The sequence below is a fragment of the Drosophila busckii genome, chromosome 3L, assembly GCF_011750605.1.
Source record: "Drosophila busckii strain San Diego stock center, stock number 13000-0081.31 chromosome 3L, ASM1175060v1, whole genome shotgun sequence".
NCBI classification, from domain to species: domain Eukaryota; kingdom Metazoa; phylum Arthropoda; class Insecta; order Diptera; family Drosophilidae; genus Drosophila; species Drosophila busckii.
Window position 1 is genome coordinate 16,736,867 of NC_046606.1, and position 23,273 is coordinate 16,760,139.

General features: G+C 39.4%; 2 protein-coding genes and 1 long non-coding RNA gene across 5 annotated transcripts; 2 read left to right on the forward strand and 1 right to left on the reverse strand.

Annotated features, from left to right (window-relative positions):
- Positions 1 to 1,871: 1,871 nt before the first annotated feature.
- Positions 1,872 to 3,122, forward strand: LOC108601171. The gene is made up of 2 exons (XR_001915216.2): positions 1,872 to 2,295; positions 2,353 to 3,122. It is a non-coding gene; the product is annotated as an uncharacterized LOC108601171 (long non-coding RNA).
- A 2-nt stretch (positions 3,123 to 3,124) lies between these two features.
- LOC108601170 (CTD nuclear envelope phosphatase 1) lies at positions 3,125 to 4,053 on the reverse strand. 2 transcript variants are annotated; one of them, XM_017989103.1, is made up of 2 exons: positions 4,010 to 4,053; positions 3,125 to 3,962 (listed from the first exon to the last, which is right to left on the reverse strand). In XM_017989103.1, the coding sequence occupies exons 1-2, from the start codon at positions 4,027 to 4,029 to the stop codon at positions 3,143 to 3,145; spliced, it is 840 nt and encodes a 279-aa protein (XP_017844592.1). In that variant the 5' UTR covers positions 4,030 to 4,053; the 3' UTR covers positions 3,125 to 3,142. The 2 variants fall into 2 exon arrangements, with proteins under 2 accessions (XP_017844592.1, XP_017844593.1); XM_017989104.1 differs by having other exon boundaries at positions 3,125 to 3,942; positions 4,010 to 4,046.
- A 10,879-nt stretch (positions 4,054 to 14,932) lies between these two features.
- On the forward strand, positions 14,933 to 23,258 carry LOC108598500. 2 transcript variants are annotated; one of them, XM_017985170.2, is made up of 5 exons: positions 14,933 to 14,999; positions 21,679 to 22,002; positions 22,098 to 22,258; positions 22,668 to 22,790; positions 22,854 to 23,258. In XM_017985170.2, exons 2-5 carry the CDS (start codon positions 21,939 to 21,941, stop codon positions 22,920 to 22,922), a joined length of 417 nt encoding a protein of 138 aa, XP_017840659.1. In that variant the 5' UTR covers positions 14,933 to 14,999; positions 21,679 to 21,938; the 3' UTR covers positions 22,923 to 23,258. The 2 variants fall into 2 exon arrangements, with proteins under 2 accessions (XP_017840659.1, XP_017840660.1); XM_017985171.2 differs by lacking the exon at positions 14,933 to 14,999 and adding an exon at positions 15,452 to 15,669.
- The last annotated feature ends 15 nt before the right edge of the window (positions 23,259 to 23,273 follow it).

Consider the following 23,273-nt stretch of genomic DNA (forward strand, 5'->3'; position numbering starts at 1 on the left):
GCTCGTTTTCACCAACAATAAATACAGTATATACTGACACTAGCAGGTATTATCCACAACAATGGCGTGTGAGTAGTGCAGTAATATGACGTTCTCATTGGTGTGAGAGAGACGCGAAATAAGCACGTTGAATTAAGTCACTGTAAATAAAAATCAACAACGCCTAAATTTAATTTAATAAATTGTACAGAGTATTACCTAGAAAAATAGGCTTTAATTCATTGTTCAAAAACATTTTGAAATATATACATAAGAACATATTTGGCGCACTTGAAAATTTTCTTCGGGGCTTGCAAACCAGGGTTTTGATATTGGCCAGGTTTGTGTAATGGGTTGGATCACTGAAAGAAAAAGTTGCTATGATATTGTATTATTATTTTTAGCAATTAATTATTATTTGAAATTACTTAATAATATTTTTAATTTTGCATTCTAAGTAAATCAATATTTATGTTAATCCTGCTAGTCACGGTTGCCAATTTCATAGTGTCCATCACTCATTCTTACTTCTTCTTAAGCTGATTCTGCGCTCTGAAGCTTTCACTCTCACAACTCGCGCTCTCTCTATGCTTGTCTCTCTCCGGCTCCAAAACTTTATCTTTTTTATATTTTTTTCTTGGCGTTCTTTTTTTTGTCGCTGTCGTCGCCGCTGCTGCCAAGTGCATTGAATTTTGTGAATTCAAGGACAAATGACGTCAGCTAAACATTATTTGTGATCGCTGTTGTTGCTGTTGGTCAGTGGCTCACGTCCCAAAGTGATAGGGAGACGCGGGTGGGAGAGAGCAAATCTCTAAGTTTGTTTGTCTCCGCCTCTGCTTTCTACTTTTTATCTGTTATGTTTTTTTTATAGACGCTCAAATGTGTGGTGTGAGTGTGTGTGTATTTTATTTGCACAGCAGCGAAATACTGTTTAAAGAATGCTCTGTTGTCAGCAGGGGCGTGGTTATCTGCCTACTTTCGTGATACTTTTTGTATGAATACAGAGTATGTTTTTAGTACATCAATGTATGCATATTGAGAGCTATCAGAACGCAACGCAATAAGCTTCCCACAGTACTCCCTTATACCCATACATACACACATACTTGAATATGTATTAAGTACGTGTGTGTGTGTGTGTTTGATTATCGCTTACGCTCGCTTCTGTTTTCTCCACTTTTTCCCTTTTTTTTTGTTTTAAATCATTGAAAGTGCAATTCAGTCGACGCAGCACGCATTTTATTTGTCCAAACCCCCTCGCAAGGGCGCGTATTTATTATGCATTTCACGTTGTCCTCGTCCCGACTGCAACTACTAGTATATTGACCACCAATTCACGCTCTTCACCTCACTACACCCCCCTCTGATATTACAGGCACTCAAACACACGCACAACATCTCATCAAAAATTTAGCATTTATACCATGCGCATTCCCATTTGTGCCGTGCCCTTCCCCCTCTAAAAATTTCCATATTGTTTGTCAGCGCGTACGCAAACGCATCTAGAGATCCGAAACAAGGCTTCAAGCTCAGCCGCGACATTATCGCTAGCCCCGCTTTCCGTCAGAGCGCCGTATGCAGTCTGCATGCAAATGCATAGAGAGTGGGAGAGTGAAAGAGAGAGAATGATAGAGGGAGGGAGGGGAAGAGGGTGAGTGAGGGCAGAGCTTACAGATATCGCAGTAGCTGTGGCAGCAGTTCAATCACATTGCACAAAAGTTCGAGGTCAGTTATAAAAATAAAATTATACAAATGCACACACACACAGACACAAGCACATTACGATTATGCATGTGTGTGTGTGTGAATTTGTTTTGTATTAATTTTTGCATGCGACAAAAATGAGTTTCTTTGTCTTTCTGCGCTGGCCACAGGATCGACATCGTGTTGGGGTTGCCTGCCAGCCTTTGTTTTAACATTACCCCTGCCCATCTGTACCATTCAAGTGGAAGTAGGCCACTGGAGTTCTGTGTAACTTGAGTTGGCCCGGCCAGCGGCAAACTCGAGATGCACTACAGCCTTCCTGGCCCGCAATTGTGTAATGCGAGCCGGGGGCATTGACTCGGACGTCAAGGATAATGGAAAGTTAACAGCGCGCAGTCGCAGCCGCCGTCTAAGTTAAGACACAAAAACAAAGCTATGTGCGGCTAGAAACTGGCTGTGGAGCCAATATGCCAGACAGCGGTGGGGCGCAGGCGGCGCTGGACCAGACCGAAGACTGGGCCGGAATGCTGTTGAACTCAATGTTTACACTGCAACAAAATCAAGAGTATAAGCAAAATGAGTAACGACCTGTCAAGTGATTGAGCTCAAACTGTAGACATATGTATTTCTTAGGTTTGCAACTTTTTGTTAATGCATAATTTTTTGCAGTGTAGTTTTGGCCGCCATCGCAATGAAATGAAATTTCGATCATTTCCAGAGAATTCAGGCCACAGATTTGGTTCTGGTTCTACAGCAGTTTGAGTTGCTGCTGCTGCTGTTGTTGTTGTTGTTGTTCTTGCTTCTTCTTCTTCAACTACTACTTCTGCTGCTGCTGGTGCTGCTGCTGGCCATGGCCGTGCCCGTGCTGAGGCCCAAACTAGTTGGACAACTCCAGTTCAAGGATCCGCGCCGGCAACGGGTTCATTAACTTGTTTGCCTCGTTGCTGCTTCTTAGTTTTATTTTCTTTTTAGTTTTATTTGGGGCCGCGGCGAGACAATAATGATCTTCGCTGGAAATACGCGCGCCCCTCCGCTTGAATGGCTGGCTGGCTGACTGACTGGCTGAGCTCTTGATGCTTGTGTGTGGTTGCGGTTGGTGTTGGTGACTTAATTGCCGCACCCAGTTCCCAGTCCTGGACAAAGGGGATTAGCAAGAAAAACATTTAGCCAGCCGGTTTCAATTTCTCGCCCATTCAATATGTGAAATCTATAGGTAAGGATACTACAACTAGGCACGGGGCTGCATTTCTCAATGCCAGCGCTGATAAAGTGGAGAGCTCTAATAGCCCAACTGACTGATAGCCGTAACCTTGTGGCATTCATTGTTGCTAGTGATTCACTGGCTTGTCGTCAGTGACTAAGCAGCGCTTGCTACGCTGACTAACTGTGGTTAAGAAACCAGACAAAAGCTTGCTTAAATAAAGGTTTCTATTAACTTGCATTTTCCCAACTTTATTAATCATTTGATGGTCGTTTTATTTCTACCTGTTAGGTACTTCTTCTTGGCTGCAGCCAAGTCCAATGTCAAATTATCAAAGCGCCTACTGCGCCCCAGCACTGAACGCACATCCTTGGTAAACCGCAAGGCATCCAAAAAGGGCAGCATGCAGAGCAATTGATTGTCCTGATTGCCTCGCCGAAAGGACTTTATATACAAAGCATTGCCCACATTGAAGCTATTCGCCATGCAGCAATTATCCAACAAGACTACATTGCTCAAATCCTCCTCAACCAGACTCACATACTTGGCGCGTATACCGCAGACCTCAATGCAATGCTGTCTAAAGAGTCGTCTATTTAAGATATTACGCCCAGCATCCAAGTAGTCCAACACCTTTGATGCATAACCCTCCGTGGCTGCGGTAAATACCACTAGATTATACCATTTGGCTACGGTTTCAAGGAAAAAATCCACATAGGGTCGTTTATAGACATAGACCATGGCATTGCTTCTGTGCAGTGGAAAGCAATAATCCCAGGGCAGTCTCTGTATAATCTGCTCGTATCTTATACGCCTAGATGGTCTATGGGCTTGCCAATACCTTCTTGATTTGATTACCGATGATATGAGCGTTTCATCCATGTCCAGTATTAGCGTCTTGCGCCTTATTTGCTGCAGTCTGCGCCTGGATACGGGCGTTAGGTAGTCGTGCTTTAAATAAGTTATGGGCGTATAGTTTAAGCATCGATTTGTTAGGCCATTCAGCTTATAAGCCAATGGTTTTAGCTTAAGTATAAAAAAGCAAAGCAATAGACACACTAGGGTTAGAGAGATAAAGCTGCGCAGGATTATTAGGCATTAAGAGCTGTTTAAACAATTACTTACAAATGTATTTCATCTTCCATATTTACACAGACGCTGCAATGATAAATAAATCTAGGCATACTGGGATTTCAGAAAATCATTTAAAATTATTTTAATCTTTTATTGATTCTTGGTAAATTGAACTTTGTTATTAATGACATGAAGACACTATACATAGCTCTGAGTGCGAGTGTGAGTGTGGCGGTGGTCCTTGGGTTTAAATGAATCAGAATGAGTCGATCAAATTCATAAAGATAATGAAATGAATTTCGATACAACAACTCGAAACAGCTTTTGTGTAAGGCTGCTGCTGTCTGTGTGGGCGGCTGTCGTGTTGCATGTGTTAGCTGGCGGGGGTGTTGGTGGCGCGACAATGACAATGGCGAATTATGTACGTCGTCAAGGCGAAAAAAATGCAACGCCAGTTTCATGAAACGCAGCGCCAGCTAAAATGCGTTCCCAGCCAGATGACGCATTGGAAAAGGAGAAGCATCAGAAGAAGGCGGCGGCGGCGGCGGTGGTGTGATGAGCAAGAGGAGGTGGGAGGTGTTGGCGAGGCTGACGGAAGTTGCCGACGGGTTACAGTGTGGTAAAATATGGTACTGGCCTTGGGAGCAGGCACGCACGCTGTGGCTGCTTGTCAAGACGATTAACAACGGGCAACAATAATAACAGAAACAAGAACAACAATATTGTCCCTGGTTTAGCGTCGTCCGGCAGGAGCTGAGAATTAATGCACCATATTGCGCACATCTGGAGGTTGCAAGCTGCATACAGTGAAGGCCAGCTAAGGTGCATTCAGTTTTAAAATCATTGTATTGGTCCAATTGTGCGAGAGCTCACTTTACTTTTAGTTGTGGCGTCTGCTTGGTGTCAACATAAACCGCAAAACCGCAGTCGCAGCAAAATGCGAGGCATGCTTGTGACTCAGTTGCAGTTGCAACATTTAGCACCCGCAGCTGGGCACATGTTGCTGCTACTGCTTGTTGCACGAGACAGCAGAAAATGCACGCGAATTCTTTTTGGGATGGGGGTGGCTGGTGGTGTCATTTGGTCAATGATTACCTCGACCATCACTAGATGGTGAGCCAATTGAAAGTACTGCATTATAAACTCTCTACGAATGACATTCAATTGCTGTCCATTGGCTAGCGTGGCGAAGAGTCCTTTAAATTTACTAATATTTCTTTAATACAGTTGTAAAGTTGCCGAAACAGTTGCCATGGCAATGTTTTCAATTTAAATATCAAACGATCGATCGATAACATTAGCTTAAAGTTACGCTTCTAATTAATTGTTGAACTGCATTAAATTAAACCCTAACGTTAAGTAGACACTTTCAAGACCATAAAAACAATCTACATAAGTTATATCCACGTATTTATCTCTTTTAAAATATACCCACTTTTTTCTCCGAACTTTGAGTTGTGCGTTACTTTATCGATAACGTTTACAAATTTGTCAAACGGAAAAAAATGCGTACTATAAGTTGCATTTTTTCCTGCAGTTATAATTATTAATATATTATTGTCATATCAGAGAACTAATGGTTCTCCTACGGGGAAAAGTGAGAGACTTTGAAATCGAGTTGGCGAAAGAGCAACTAGCAAACAAAATGCTAGATAATTCCTATTCGGAGCCGCCTCCGCAACAGCAGCAACAACTCGAAATTGAATTGAAACAAAGATTTGGAAATAAATCTCCTGAAAACATTTGATGAAGAAGACCGGCCCAGTCTAGTGGGTGTCTCGCCGGCGAAACCGCTGCCGCAAGCAGCGCAGCAGCAGCAAGTGCAACACATTCTAAAATGCAAGTCGACGGGAACTGCGCGTGCGAGCGAGAAGGCAACATATAGATTATATTATACATATATTTTTATTATATGTATGTATGTAGCAGCAGTATTCAAACAACGACATCACCGAAAAATAAAAACGCATAACAAAAGATTCAGCACACACAATATCACTCACACACACATGCAGCGCACAGTGCAAAAGGCGAAAAAAATAATATAAAATAAGTAAGGCAAAAACAACAACAAGAAAAAGATCAACAACAACAACAAAAGCAACTGCCAGCGACAGGAGTCAACAACCTCTAGTGCATTACTCACTTTTAAAGACCGTGTGTGTCCTTCAACAAAAACTTATCTCCATTTGGCACTCTCTGCCAATCGCTGTCTCGCTTGCACGCATTTGTTCAATTCGAATGTTTTTCTTTTCTACAATTTATAATTAAACAATTTTGCTGGCAGTCGATTGTTGCTGCTGTGGTTGTTGTTGTTATTTTAGCTGTTGCTGTTATTTCCTCCTGTCCTCCTGCTGCTTCATCTTCGTCATGCGCTGCCCACATTGTTAACTTGACAAGCCAGAACCCCAAAAAAGCTTGATTTTGTATACTAGTTGTTGTTGTTGTTGTTATTGTGTATGGAGCTTTTGCACAAGTGTGCGCTCCAAGCGCGCGCTCTCTCTCTCTCTCTCTCTCTCGTTTCCCTCTTCTATCTGCACTTCATCGATTTTTGCGTTGATTCTTAAGGCTGCTGCGCATTTTGGGCAAAAGATGAATAAACTTTTAGCACGCTTGCGTGACCTGTTGTCGTTCGCGCGCACCCCCTTGCCACCCTCTCTCCCCACACCCCCCTCAGAGCAGCAGCAGCCCACGCATACTGTACATCCGTTGCTAAAAAATTTCAATATGCATGTGTGTGTTTGTGTGTGAGCGAGGCAATGTCATTGACTGCAATTTGTTAGCTAAATACTTGCAAATATTTCTGACTGATAAATAAACTTCTATATAATAAACACACGCTTGTAAAATGTTTTTATGTTTGTGTGTGCGTGTGTGTGTGTGTGTAAAGCCAATGAACTCAATACAAACACAAAACTCTTTAACCAAAATTGATGTTCTCTGCTGCAATTTGGGGTTTTGTGGCTTTGCAATTTGCACGCCCCAATTGAAGCGTCAACAACTGACGGCGAGCGGGGAGACTTAACTTTACGCAGGTTGAACAAAGCATTCCTTTTATTTGTATTTATTTTCGTTTCATTTTGCAAATTTTATTTTATTTTTAAACAAACAACAGCCAGCGCAAAGTCGTTTTTGAGTTCATTGCATTCAAATTGAACAAGCAACTGATATACAACTGTACATATTGCATGTGTGGAAGGAGAGCGAGAGAGAGCACACACGCTTTATCATTTTGCAGTATTGTAATACAATCAGTTGACAAAAATAATGAGATTAATTATGGTTGAACTAAAATATCGTAACCCCATTCAAGCATAAACATTTACAGGCTTACAGCTTTAGGGCACTCGGGTTACAACAAAGTCGGTCAATAACTTGAGAGCTCCAAAACTGATCAAAAGCAAAAAAAGAAAAAATAATAAAGAACAGCAAACCAACAACAGATTTGTTTATTCCTGGCATGCACTGCATTTGCGTAAAGTTTCAGATGCTGTTGACCACCGGTTTAATGACTCGAGCTTAATTTGCGCGCTCAGCAAAAAGGCAGACAACAGCTAAAGCCAGACTCTAGCGCGAGAGCGAGCAAGCAAGAGAGCGGCACGTCTGGCAGTGGAGACTTGGGGCGACAACTTGCGTATACAAGTGTGTGTGCGTGTGTCGCCCAAAAAGAAGCAAAGAAATTGGCCAAAAAAAAGGAGAAGCAGCACAGCAGGCAACAAAAAACGGCCAGCGACAGCGACGCGGCAGAGCCAGCGCCATTGCCATTGCCAATATAAACGACGATCGAAAGATGCAAAATGTTCATTCCGCAGTTATAATAAAACGAAAACGAAGCATACGAAAGCAGCAGATCACGCACACACTCAAACCACACACATATACATATGCATACATACATACACTCCCATGCAGAATAAAAAGTTTTTTCTGCAACGCGACGTCGACGCTGGCTGAAGAGTATAAAAGCTTAAACTCGCTTCGTAGCCGAGTTTATTAAATCTAAAACAGTGCGAGTGTCAAGATCGTAGTAGCTCAGAAATTAAACTGCAACTGAAATAAGGCGACGCCCCAAAAAAAAAAACACAAGTGATAAAGATAAAAAAAACTCATAAAGAATAAAAAACATTGATAACATGCAAAATAGCTGAAAAAGCAAAGTAGCCAAATCGTGCGCGTCGCTGAGAAAAAAAATCGAAAGTGGTTCGCGTTCTACTGACATGGATTACTTTTGCTACAACAACCAACGGCAACAAAAACTTTTTATAGTAGCCGAGAGAAACTAGCATTAGTTTCGTCTATGACGCGAGCAGCGCAGTCAAGGTGAGCGCACAGCGACACGAGAGAGCCCCAACAAAGAGAGCCACGAGCGCACGAAAATAGAAAGCGACTATGATCAAACAGTGGGTGTGTGGGGGGCATGAATTCTAATGCGACGCAATCAACGGGAGTAGCTTTGAACTTGAACTTTAAAATGCACTCATACAAAGCTAACGGCTCCACACACACAAAAACATATACACATATGTATGTACATTAACGATTAGTCGCCTAGCATAGTCTTTCGCTCGCTCTCCTCTCGCTCTGCTCAGTCATTCGCAAATTGCTGTTCGATTTGGAAGTATGAAATTTTTGTTTGCTGGTCGAAAACGCGAAAAGTGAAAGTAGCTGGGGCTTGCAAGTGAAATGAGCGCTTGTCGGTCCGTGAATTTTTTTATATCACGGTACGTACGCCAGCAACAAGATTAATAAATTAAAATTCGAACGCCAAACGCAAATGAAACGCGAAGAAAGCAGCTTAATTTTGCCGACGGCTCCTGCATTTTATCAGCAGACAAAACTGACGTCATTGTAACTGTAGTTAATTGTCCTTATAAATCTAGCCTCTACTAGGCTTTGTCTGTGCATTTTAAGTTGGTCAGACATAGCCTATGAGAGGTTAGGTGTACCAAGTTGACAAAGCAACAAAGAACAACAGAACACACAAATTTGCAGATTACCGTAGCAACCAACGGGCGGATGAGCATAGATAAGCATGGATAATAAATATTTCTGATAAAACAAAAATGATCAAACATGGCGGTTTTCTCTTTTTATTCGTTTATTTTCAGGCGTATCGTGTGTGTGTGTGTGTGTGTGTGTGTGTGTGTGAGTGTTTGGAGAGCGGGACAACTGAGCGCCACTGTGTTTACAATAAAGTCAACGTATTTATTTGTTTATAAATCAACATTTCCAATAAAAACTGTTTTTGATATCTGATGAGTTTGCTGTTTTAATTGTTTAAACATTTGACTATTCGATGAATTTCATGTCATTCATCCATTCATTTCATCAATTTATATCGAAAATCTTATACGAAATATATATTTTCAATATTACCTCATTTCAAATATGCCGCCCAATAACAGTGTTGAACAACATTCTATTTGATATATCACTATGATTTTGCAAAAAAAAGAAGTGATTTCCACAGTGTGGCCCGCCTGAAATTCAAATTTAAGATTCAGTGGTATGGAAACTACCAAGTTTTTGTCAATCGTAGTTTGTTTTATGAATATTGAATGAACTCTTGGCATAAAATATACGCACTTATCATCTATCATCATCTACTTATTCCCCCTTTAAGAAACTAGACGCTTCGAATTTATTGCAATAATATCTTATTAATTTTCAACCCGTTCTGATTTGATACTTCACATAATCGTCAACTTTTATATAGCGCGCCAAATTAAAAGTCTCAAACATTTATTTAGTATTTATCGTCGATTATTGAAAATTCAAATTGTCCGCATAACAGCATTTAGCAAAGACTGAAATCCTAAAATCCAACGGGTTGTGTCTTGGATAATGTTAAGAAGAGGGGAAGTGAGCACTGTTAAATAAGTGAACATTAAAAAATGTTAAGAGGTTATGTTAAAATATGAGGACTAGATGGCGCCACCGACAAATTGCAAGCAAATAAAATTTGCTCAGACCGTTCTGGCGGATTGCGCTGTCTTTATTTGTTGAAAATATAACGCACAGTGTCAACTCCAATGATGTTAAGGAAGGTCACGTGGTTTGCAAAAACTCAAATCCAGTAATTCCAGACGAATCCTTATACTTCGGAGTCCACAGTATCATCAATCAATTAACAATGTTAAGCTTTTGTTTATTAAAGTATTTTATTTGTTTCGTTGCACTGCTATAATTTATCACTTTCTATTATTAACAAGAAATCACGACTAGGCACGTCTATTCAGTTCGGCGGTCACAGGCTGTGACTCACTGCAAGTGTTGCAGTGCAAGAAGGAGGAAGTAGTCAAAATGACCATCTCCTTTTAAGGATTAAGGATCGATATCAGTGATATTTAACAATATTTGATTTCAGCGACCACTTATCCATTTCAAGATCAGCTCGCCCCATTAGCTTGGCGCATACGGATGGTGCGTGGTCTATTTAATTTTTTTATTTTATTGTTTATTTAAATTAATCCAACCTAAGATCGTATTCTGTAATCCACAAAGTTAAGACAACTCCCACAATGGCAATTTATTGTTGTTGTCGCATTGTTTGATTTGGGCAAGCGGGCCATAAAAAAAGACGCTCAATAACCGCTTCGAATGGGAGTGCAATCGTCTCACTGCTTGCGTTTTCTCACACATAAAGCCCAACTCGAAGATATTAGCCAAAAACTGAATGCGATTGCGATTTAAGCGGCAGCAACCAGCACAAATGTCTTCCCTAATGGCTTGAGTACGAGTATTTATGACCTGCACTGTAACTTTACCAATTTTCAGTTGCATTGACTTATTATTGGCCATGTTAGTTTTGCTGTTTCTGCTGCTGCTCCCCGGCGGGCTGTTAACGTGGCTTATGCAATTGACGGCGCTGGTGCATCATCAGCGGCATAACATTTAACCCACATTGGCTGGTGCTGCGGCTGCAGCTGCTGCTGGCGGTTCCAGGTAACGTGACCTTCGGCAAAAGCTATTGATTAAATTTGTAGTCAAATTGACAGCCGACAAACAAAAAACAAACCGCCGCACGCCCACATGAAAATGAAAACTACAGTTAATTAATTTTGAAGCAATCCCAAAACGGAAAATGGTCTAAATAAAAATGCATTGCAGTAATAAATTGACCCACTTTCGAATCTGCAACCTGACCCAGCTGCATAAGTAAAACAAACTCGTAGGCAGCAATCGACAAGCGGCAAACAGCAACAGCAACAGCACCACCACCAGCGGCTAAAAGCAACAGCAAACACTTTAGTGCAACAGTTTAGTGTCAGGCAAAACGAATGACTTAAGAAACGAACGCGACGCGACGGTGACGACAACAAACTCTGCAGCGCTTGTCTGCACGTGAGATGTATGTGTGAGTGTCTGTCTGTATATGTATGTGTATATACAATCAAAATTAGTCTTGCCTGGTAATTTGAGTGGCGCGCAGTAGCTGAACCTCCGACTTAGACTTGGGCGGGGGACCAACCAACACTGGGGCGTTGGCAGCGCCAATAACAACAGCAACAAATGCATTTCAAACTTCAACTTTAAACTGCAATTGTTTGCAGTCGAATTGAGTAATTGGCTTGCTGCTTACTTTGTTGCTTGCCAGCCAGTCAGGGTGGGTAGTTAGTTAGTTCGCTTGCTTGCAAGCAATCAAATAAATTTGCCATTGTCTTAACTTAACTTTGGCTAACAAGCTGCCTAGATGCCCGACTGATAAGCACTGGAGAGTTGTGTCAGCCACTTGTTGTATAATTAATAAAGCTAAATAAGGCAAAGGAGAATAAACAAAGGATGAGAACGACAAAAGTTTGGCTTTTGTTTCTTGAATTAATCTCAAAATACCAAAAATAATATGCAAAAAATATAAAAAATAAAAAAAAATTGCTTCAAGGAAATAGTTTAAATTCAAATTAATTAGTTCAAAGCTTTAAGTTTCGAATATTGCATAAAACCTCTAAAACTTAAAATAATGCCTTTCGTCATATTGTATACTTAATAAAGTAATTAATAAATTCCTTAATAATTATTTTATTGTATAAGCAAAAAAAATCTATAGAAACTTAATTAGCTTTAGTTGTAAATTTTTGCTAGCAATTTGCTTGTGTTGTTGTTTTTGTTGTTCTTGCTGTAGCTGTTGTGTCTATTAAAATGCATTTTGACTTGGCCAATACGGATTTAGCTTTTTGTTTTTGGAACCAATCAGCCCAAGTATATCCACTGACCACTGGTTTAGTGCAAGTCCAGTCAGGCGGGCAGTTTGAATTTCATGCTCTAGATAATAGCATGCAGTTAGTTGTTAAATGCAAACATTTTCGTGTATATATATCTGTGTGTCTATGTGTGTGTGTGTGTGTGTGTGTGTGTGTGCTTGGTAACAGCTACAAAATACAAAATACTTGTGGCTGAATAAAAAAACTTGATATTTTATTGACTTTCCGAACAACTTGAGCTGAAGTGTGAGTAACAAATAAAAGTAACTTTTGTTTTTATTTTCAAACACATTTCAAATTGGTTCAAGCAACCAGATCGCGCCCCGAAAATGCCAATGCTATAAACAACCTCAACCTCACCAACAAAAACAACAACAACTTTATTTTGTGTTAGGTGTTAAATATTATTGTATAACACACAGCAGCGAGCAACTTATAAATCGATTAACGCGCTCTGCGCAATTATGAGCATAATTTGTGTTCGCACAAGTGTTGCAACAACAATTGGGGCTTGGGGAGTAAATGCCAAGTGAGACAAGCTTAATTTGTAGCCAAAATATCAATGAGCAATGGCCTGGCCTTGAACTTGAAATGCTTTAAAGTTATGATTAACTCTGAAGAGTTTGTGTGCCAGCAGAAATCCCAAAAAGCTTTCACTTTTTTGAAGCATTTTAATTCTGATAAAAGACGCCAAATCAAATGCATTTTTATTTATATAAGGTAAACCAGTGCTACGCCCAAATGCGCGTGTGTGTGTCTGTGTGTGTGCGTGGTATGTGTTGCGTGTCGTGGCAAGGTCAACACCTTTCCTTTTGCCTGGGCTACAAATAAATAAATATATGTATAATAAAGCGCCCACTTCAGTTAATTGAATAAGTGTAATAACAAGCAACAAGAGATTGCGCATACGCCCCGTTAGACCGTCACTTGTTAATTAAAATATTTGTATAAATAAAAAAATAGTGTATGCAAAATTATAAATCAAGTGTCATGTCGAACAAAATGTTAATTGAGCATATCAGGCGCCAAAGAGCCAATCAGTCAATTGGTCAATCAATAGCAACAGTTACCTATCATTAGCTACCTCAAAGTCTAGCTATGTATGCGTGTGCTTGTGCTTGTGTGTGTGGCGTGGGTTGTGTGTCTTGTTTTGGCTTATTATTTGCCAAATAGCGCTTAATTAATCCAGTTTTTATGGAGCATCTGTGGCTTAAATTAGTTTGACATTTAAGCTTAAGTTATTTGTCTTTTGATGTTGCTGCTGCTTCTGCTGCTGCTGCTGCTGCGGTGGCAGCTGCTTCTACTGCTGTTGCTGTTGCTCTTGCTGTTGGGGCCATCGCTGCTTGTCTCTTCAACGTCGTCAGCAGCCGCTCGTGAATTGTTGAATTTCTAGCGCTGACGCGCTCATCATAAATTTTCGCCTTTTAGAGCCCAAATAAACCCGAATTCGAATTCAGCAAAAGAGCAAAATGCTATGTGTTTTGACTCTTGTATGCCTTTGGCATTCAAATGACCAGGGCTTAGAGCCAGCCCAAAAGCGTTGCCAAGCAGTCGAGGCCAGTTCTCCAGACGTGTTTGATGTTGAACTTGATATCGATTTAACGTCAGCATAACAACAATACAAAATAAAAATATATTTACTTATACCAAAATCAAAACACAGCTAAATAATTTGTATATAAAAACTAAAAGTTGTTCTCCGCTTTTGGGTTCTTTCTGCTCGCATTTCGATTTAATTATGTTAATTTAATAAATAAACTGGCCGAAGACAACATTTAGTTAATGATTAGCGAAGCAAACGCAACTGCAAGATAATAATTAAACCTTCTTTATATATATATATAATGTATATCGAACAAAATAGACAGTTCTTTCAAAATATTTATGGTTCAACCGAAATTTGAAACCGGCTTAGAACAAACGATGCTTGATTGTTTACCTTAAATCAATTAATATTTGCTTCTTGGGCTGATTACTGATAATATTTAGTTTCTATAAAGTCTTATATAAAATAATAGGAAATAATATAATAATAAAAATAAAAACAAAAGAAAATTAGAATAATTAATAGGATGCGACGTAAGCAAAAAAAATGATTGAAGACGTCATAAGTAACTGAGTATACTAATGTAGCCGATCATGAACTATATATATCGTTTAGTATATTTAATTGATCCTATATATATATTGATTCTTCTATCAGATGAAAGACTCAATAAAATGTCAAACTGTCCGAATTACAACGACCATTATCGTTCATGAACGAAAGAATTCCCGAGCTACTGAAGAAACCAATAAATTCGGCTTTACTAAATTTAATTTACTATTTAGTAAAGGTACTTAAAATATATCTAACGGCAGATTTATATGATAATTTTAAGTGCAGATCTCTTTGAATTTCTTGCGATTCTCTTCGGCTAAACTTTATCAAAAATGTCAGCACTTTTATTAATGAATATATATTTGTTAGCAAGCGCTTAAAGTAAATTGATAGCTAGCCATAGCCATAGCTGCTGCGCTTTGATTAATGAGCAAGCTTAACATATATGTTGTTGTAAGCCGGGAAGAGTCAGCAAGTTGGCAGCGCTCTTGGTTTGGCTATCCATTCATTAAGCGCTCAACCTACCTCAATGGGCCAGGCCGAAAGCAAAGCGCTGACTCTTTCAGCTCTTTCAGCTGGCTGCAGCTGTTGAGATACAAGTTTTGGCCTGGCCGCTCGAGATGCTCGAGACTGTGGCGTATAAAACCAAATTGAGCAGCGGCTGGCGAACCAGTTGAGCGTAGACAGACAGAGTCGCAACGGTTTGTCGCAGTTGCAGTTTGCCAAGTTTCTAAGCCAAGTAAGCAAGCAATGCATTGGCCAAAAGTTTATTATTAAACACAGCGAAATCAATAACAAATTTTAGAGTGCGTTTGCGTCTGCATTGCGTTTGCGTTTGCCTTTGTGTGTTTGCAAAGTAAAAGAGTTAAATTTTTGCCATTGGCAGCAAGTGTTTGTGTTTTATTTTTCGGCTTGAGGTTTTCTTTATTCGTGCGACGTGCGCGTTAGCGAACGGTTGTTGCTTTGTCTTTTTGGCTTTGTAGCTGACGAATACGCGACGACGTCGACGCGCGCGCTCTGCAGCGTTTTGTGTGTGTATGAGTGAGTGTATGTGTGTGTGTTAACTGCTGACTGTTGATGGCCTGTTGGTAATGCGTGTGAAGAAAGAGCAATTTGATCAAATAATAATAATAATAATAATAATAAAACTAAAAGCTGTTGCCTATGGCGAAACTACCAAAATAACGCTAACAACAATTGTCGACAACAACAACAACAGCAGCATCAACATAAATTCATAGTTTTTCCTGTGCAAAATATACACAAGAGCTCTTATTATATAAATCAAAGTGTCTTTAAAAATCCAATGCAAATGTTTTAAAGTGTGTTGTGTGCTTTGGGATTTGGGATTACCTTGACTTGGCTTTCTTTTGGCCACGCCACGCCACCTTGTTGTTGCTTATGTGTAGGTGAGTGTGCAACGCATTTTGCGTGCCTCTTATACAATATGCGTTGCGGTTCGGTTCGGCTGGGTTCGGTTCATGCCCCACATTGCTACAGATTTGATGGCAGCGTTACTCGTTTGCTTATGCAACACTTGTCACGCATAATGATGCATCGATAGCGATATCGGCGATCGTCGATCGGCGATCGGCGGGTTGCCATTAACATATTTCAATTCCAATGCCTAATCGCAAATGGCAGAAGACGAGGCCGCCAATTTTTGTTCAAACCAAAGCGAAAGCATTGGCCTTAATTTGTCTACTGTTCGTTGTTGTTGTTGTTGCTGCTGCTGCTGGTCAAGCACTTGGCAATTGCAATTGTTTAAACTTTGCCATTCACACACAGTTATGCCAAAGAATATATATATGAAGAAAAAAAAAACACGCTAAACAATAAACAACGCTTTGCAGATGCTGCCAAGTCAATAACCAGTCATGCGCTGCAGCAAAAAAAATAAAAGAAATAAAAAATTATTTATTTGCTGTCAGGCAAGAAAGCAAAAGTTTTCGTCTAGCAAAGGGGAACTTTTTTTTAGCTTCAGTAACAAGTTTAGCTCAAAAGGTTGCATAAGTTCTAATTCATAGAATTTGCGTTGGTTATTTATTAAATTTGCATATATTAAATACATTTTTGGCAATAATTGCGTAAAATAATAAAGAAAAAAATATTTTTTTGTGCTAGCATAAAATTTTTTAAGGAGTGTCAACTATTATAAAAATAATCTTAGAATATCTGGATTCAAGCGTATTTAATAGTCGGTTGCGCTTGGCATACCTATCACACACATTAGAATTTAAAATCTATGAAGTTGAATGACTTTAGGCTTAACTTTTGGTTTCAATAGTTACCATCCAGCCTAGAATGTTAATTACTCAACAGCTTAAATGTCTGCATAGCTTCAAGTTTTTATTTACATTTTGATTTAAAATACAAAAATGTTTCGATAGTAATTTGACATATTTAAAGCTTTTATGTCTACTGACAAAATAATATACTTTAAAAGTCATAAACAATTTCACAGCAGATTGCCCAAGAGCGAGTGAGGTGGCAATAATGCAATCGATAATTTCGATAAATGCAGGCGACAATAAAAAAAAACTTGTTGCTGGTGCTGCAGTTAAAGCAATTGTTGTTGTTATTGCTATGGCAAGCAAACATGTAGAAGAAAAAAGTATATATATATGTGTGTGTGTGTATGTGTAAAACGACATTTGACTGGCAGCACACGAGTCGTAGCCACCCGCTCAGTGAAGCTGGCAGCGCATTCTTGGAAAATCTTTGACTGCAACATGTTCACATGCGCATGTGTGTGTGTGCCTGTCTATCTGTGTGTGTGTGTGGTATTTATATGCAACTGCTGTAGCTTCGATTGCTTGCACATCATTTGGCCCGCTGGCTTTTTTTTTTTTTTACAACATTTTATGTAAAATTCATTTGCATTGTTTAACTCTGCACCGTTTTCTGCATTTGCCGCAATAAACAAGAAAAACAGCAGCAGCGGCGGCAATAATAGCAACAGCAATTGCTTTAAGCAAAAAACGATTTACATAAAATTTATTGCTGCCACATTACAAAGCAGTTGGTTGGTTAATGTTGTTTGCTGCTTAATTGTGTGAAAAGTGTTTGGCAAAAAAAAAAAAAAGAAACACAGGCAGCAGCAATTGCAACGTGTCGTAGGCATAACACGTATACGCCACGTGTCGAGCCTTGAACTAGGCTAAGCAATTTCAAGCCAAAAACCGGTTTGCAAAAAACCAAAGCACAACGCAACTAGTGAGAGTGCCTCAGATTTAATTATTTGCTTTAATCAAGCTATAAATTATGAGATTACGCTGCAGACAAAGATAAACAAAGAATGCTTGTAACCCAATGAGGCAGGCACATATAATAGTTTTTGAAATGAAAATAAATAAATCAAGCCTTGTAGCTAAAAATAATGTGTGAACACCAATAGTTATTTTTTTATATTTTTGTGGCAGCCTAATCGCCACTTCAGCGGCACTACATCAACAGTAGCTCGGCGGTGGCTCAAAAAAATTTGCAAGCGCTCGCACATTAAATTATTATTTATTTGTACGCTTTGAACGTTTATTTTGATTAAAGCTTTGCGTTTGTTAGGCATAGATCAAGGCGATCAATCAATAGCGTGCGTCAATGAGGATGTTGCCGCAGCAAATTGTGCAAGGTAAACGCAATCAAAAAAATCTAAATATATGTATATATAACAAATGCATGCTTTTTTCTTTGTGTCTGCCCTTGTAACGAATTATTGTTGGATATAGCATAGACCGATAGACCGATATGTTAATGCCGGCTAGCCGACGAGCTCACCAGCTGACCAGTTGGGCTTGTAGCCAGTAGCTTTTGTTTGTTAGCTGTCAGCTGGCTGTTTACTGCCTTAAGTGGCAGCTGCTGGCATTTAAGACAGCGTTTGATCAAACCTTTTTGGCTTTGCTTCGATTTAATGGAATTTTAATTAATTATGAGCTGGCAAACGGCCTCTTAACAAGCGATGGCGCTGGCTTTTTAAATTTAATACAATAATATAAAAAAAAAAAAAAACGGAAGCTAAGCAAGGTCTGATCCATTGTTGTTTGGGTTAAACTTTTGGCACAGACAATGGTTAAATGGTTTAGAATTGTTTACAGCTTTTACATAGTGCAAATTTTTGCATAACTTGTATTAAATTTAGACATAAATTTTATTTTTATGCTGTCGTTGTCGCCGTCGTTGCCGTTGCTTAATTATTATTAATAGTTGCAGCGCTGATGAGTACAACCATCAAAACTTAATGAACTAATCACAATTAATTTATAAAAATCCAGTTAGTAACACTTTGGCTATTTTTTACATTTTTATTTTTTGCTGCTTTTCACTTGAATTTATTTGAGCAAGCTTTTGGCAAGTTGTTGCTTTAGATTTATGTTTTATTAGCAAGCTTTGGTGTAGCTGTTTCGCTTTTAAAATTTACTTTGATCTGTCGTCTAGTACGAGTTTAGCCTTTGAGCAGGTTTCGTTTACCATATATACAAACATTTTGGCGAGCGATCAACTCGTCTCTGTGTGTGTGCGTTATTGATTTTTCGTATTAAGCGCATTTCTGCGCATAGTGTGTATATTTTTTTCAAGGCCAAACAGCATTGAGCTGCTGGTGGCGTCAAAAGGGGGGCGCTGGTCAGTCTGGTCAGTCGGGCTGACTGGCTAACAACAAGTTTACGACGATGCTCAATTAAATGAAATTTTAGCTGCAGTTGCTGTCGTTGTCGCTGGTTTAATAGCGTTGAAAAATTACAAAAAAAAAGTGCAAAGTGTCAAAGCGTTGCGATCTCATCTCAAGCGACTGCAAAGCTGGTCTAATCAATTCAGCTACTGCTGCTGCTGCTGCTGCTGCTGCTGGTCTGCTCTGCTCTGACATTGCTTTGATGATTAAGCCATGTTTGCACTTATGTAAGCGCGGTATGGTGGTGGCGGCGTCTATAAGTCGTCTCAAGTCTCAAGTGTCGTCAGCTGGCATTACAACATTTTATTATTATTTTTGTTATTTGCTGTTTTTTGTTATTGTTGCTTGTTGCCATTGTTGCTCCCGGGCAGTTCCGCCAATTAGCAATGCTTCCGCTGCACTCATGCACCAAAAACAAAATATATGTATATAAATTTTTCCATACAGCTTTTCCTCTGGCTGGCTTTGGCGTTTGCATTTTGATTTTGATTTTGATTTAGTTGTGCGCTCGAACAAATTAAATAATTTGCAATCTGCATAAATTATAGGGCTTGGGGCCCACAGCTATGCGTTTAAATTAACAAATTAGTGCGATGTTTCGCAAAGCAACGCCAACAAACTTCCGAATCAAGCAGCAAGCAACAAGCAGCAGCGAAAAAGACATAAAACTAAAACAAAACTTTCCAAAAATGTCGCGCATGGCATGCAAAAAACAAAAACCAAAAACCCAAAAACCAAAACAAGACATGATTACAACAAACAAATGCCTAAAAGCTCACCAAGGAGTGAGGGGCTTGGGAGGGGGGCTTCACTATGCGTGTTATGTAAGTTGAGAATCGCTTGGCTAAGGCAAATTGATGGCCCAGTCATGGCCCAAGTCAAAAGAGTCTCGCAGTCGCAGTCACAGCTATTTTGCAGCTGCTTCTCACGCTTGTCAGAAAATGTCAAAAGTGACGCCGCTGCATATTGAAGATGAAACAACAACAACAACATCATCAGCAAAAGACAATAAACAACAAATAAATAAATAGAAAAAAAGTAAAGGAAATTTAAAAGCTATGCTCAGTTGAAGTTTCAACGCTTCTCGAAAGCCGAAAGTGGCCAAAATATTAAAACGAACCCACGCTTTGCACTTAAATTAATAACTCGCATAGGCTGCGTTGTTATTTTCGCGGAAATTTCAGCGCACGCTTAAAATCTTTGGCTACACACCACAGCTTCAACAATGGAGCCCAGAGAGCCGCAACTAAATTATGAGGGTTGCCGCTCTTCGCGCGCGATTGTTGCAAGGCGCCATGGTCAACCGAAAAGGTGAAAGACAACAAACTGCTGCCAATAGCAACAGCAAGAGGCAAAGGCAAAGAGATGCTGTGTCATCTTACAGGCGCCGCATTATTTTGCCTGGATGAAGATGAGTCGTCGCAGCTGCTGCTGATGACCTTTTACGTCGCCTAAAGACTTGCCTTCACTCGATCTGCGATCTGCGATCTGCGATCTGCGCTCTGCGCTCTGTGCTACGTGTTGCGGTAGCTCCGCTCGATGAAAACAACAACCACGAAATAATTTGCATATCACTATGTATGTGTATTCCCGTTGGTGTGTAAATTAGTTGAGCGGGGGAGTCGCAATTTACGATTATTTGTCTGCATGCTGATGTTAATCGCCGTTGTCTACGCATGCATACCATACATAAATTTCAATTTTAGGCAAACAGCAACACACACAGACCAAAAATGTCAAGGACTTTAGCCAGAGAGAAAGAAAGATCAGCGTGTATGGTATAATAAAATAAAATGCAATCAGCGGGCTGCTAATCGCTCAAGCGGGCCCGTTTAGGTCACAGACCAGTTGCTGACACTTTAATTGAGGCAGAGAGACAAACGGACAGTCGCAAGGTCAGCTCAAGCTTGTGTCTTTCACTCTATTTAACAAAGAAGGCAATAAAATAAAATAAATAAATGCTTTGCCCAAACAATTCTATTGTTATTGCTGTTAATGTGACTCGATTGACTTTATTTATGAGCTAAATTACTTTGATTTGATTTGATTGATTAACTGCCTAACTGATTGACTGACTGTTTTGTTGTTAAGTGGGTCAGCGTGGTATCCTGTTGTGGTACTACGCGACATATGCGGGTGATAGAACTAAGCGCGCCTGACTTTGATATACACTTTATCAAAATCAGCTCGAAAGATTCCGTTTCACTTTATTGCTCTACTGTTATTTAAAATCTCAAGCATTGACTTTAAAATTACACTTGTAACTCGGCCAAAACACCAAAGATTTAATGATTTATGAATTTTTTATTAACATAGTGGATTAACTGCATTAAATAATAAAATATTTCTTATATATTTTTATATTCTTGGTACAGAAAATTTTGTTGCACATACTTTTTGAATGACTTTAATATACCATTTCTTATGCCTTTTATGGTAAAGTGTATAAAAATGATGCTTCACAGCATCCGGTGCATGACTCAGCTGCACACATCTATCAACATTTTTATTTCGTATTTCTTTTTTGGGCACGTCTATGTAAAATAGTTACAGCTTGTCTGCTGTCTCCAGCTGCTTGTTGCATTTGATGTTGTAATGTCAAGTTAATGAAAAATGTGTATAAACAAGTGTTAACCCGCGTGTGTGTGAGAGTGAGTGTGTGTTGGTCTTACCATAATTGGCTACCAATTAACTGAATTTTACCAGTTGCCACAACAATTTATGTTTTCATACTGCTTACGCTCTTTCGTTTTAGCCATGTGCCTGCTGCCATAAACAAAGCGACGCTTCCTAATTGAAAACTGTCAGCTTAATGGACGCGTAGCAAAACGGCCACTATCTGTCTGCTTGAGTGTGTGTGTGTGTGCGAGTGAGTGAGAGACAGAGAGAGAGAGAGGGACAGTTAGCTGCCGTGCAGTTAATTTTTTGTTGTTGTTTTTTTGGACAAAACCACAGCGTGATATCAGAAGTGCGGTAACCAAAACAAAACTTAGCCAAACCAAATCAGTGGCCAGCATGTGCAGCGCAACAAAAATGTTTTACAGTTATAGAATTTTATGGCTTTCCGGCGTTTTACTAGGTAAGTTTCAAACTGGCCTCAATAAGCCGCCAGACACATGGCATACATTCAATTTAGACGTCACATTTAAATTCTCGATTGCTTACTTATTGCAGCTCAACTGCTGTTGGTAACGATAAAGGCGCAGGAGCCGGCCAGTCCAGTATTTCAAAATCACAAAACAAAGGAATGGACGAATTTAGATAATATCACATTCTCATTCGATTGCAAGCGGCGCTCGGTGGGCTTCTATGCGGACATGGAGTACAATTGTCAGGTGAGTGGCGAGTGAGAGGGGCGAGTGAGAGGGGCGAAGCGATTCACATAAAACTAAATAACCAGTAAGGTTTTCAAGAACTTTTTGCATATCCAAAATTTGTCAGCCACGCCCAGATATATTCTACGGGCTTTAGAAACTAGCGTTAGCCAAGCAAAATACATTTTATTTATTTATATTTTTTAAATTAAAATTTATCTTGTAAGCATGCTTTTGTTTTTAACTTTAAAGCTGCATACTACCGCCAGATGGCGCTACTGATTTAACAATGGCTACCTGCCCTAAAAGTATGCAAGAAAAAACATCAGACGCAGAACAGTAACATTTTTCCCACCACTTTTATCTGCATAGATTAAATAAATTATATGGCAGTTGAAGATAAATAATTTGCTACTCGACTTTCTTACAGATATTTCACATGTGTGATGAGGAGGGCAATCGAATACCACACTTGTGCGCCAATGAGACAAGCTTTAATCAGGAATACAGAATATGTGATTGGGACTACAATTTCAACTGCACAGAGTCACCAGTGAGTAGACCAAACACTCTATACTTATTAGCCGACCCTGACTATAATGTTATTTTGCTGCAGAAATGGTTCTATTTGAACGAGCTGACATATGCCACAGATCCGCCAGACGAGGATGACGAGGACTACTAAATGCAGTTAACTAATTATTTATTGTCTTTTGAGTGATGCGTAAAAACAAAAACAAACAAAACTAATTACATTGAATGCAGCAAATGGAATAAAAAACGAGCGAACGCTATTGCAGTTGAACAGCCAACAATTTGATAAAAAGCAGGCAGCTACATTTTTGTTTATAGTCTGTGAAAAATTTCCATGTGGTAAACTAAGTGAATTTGTTGACAATATTTGTTGAGTTTCGTTTTAATTTTTCTCGTAACCATTGTGTGTGTAGTCTAATTTCTGTTGTAAATAATGTAAATAGAAGGCCAAACAATAACGAACGTGGGTCATCAATATTACTATATAATTTACAAATAAATG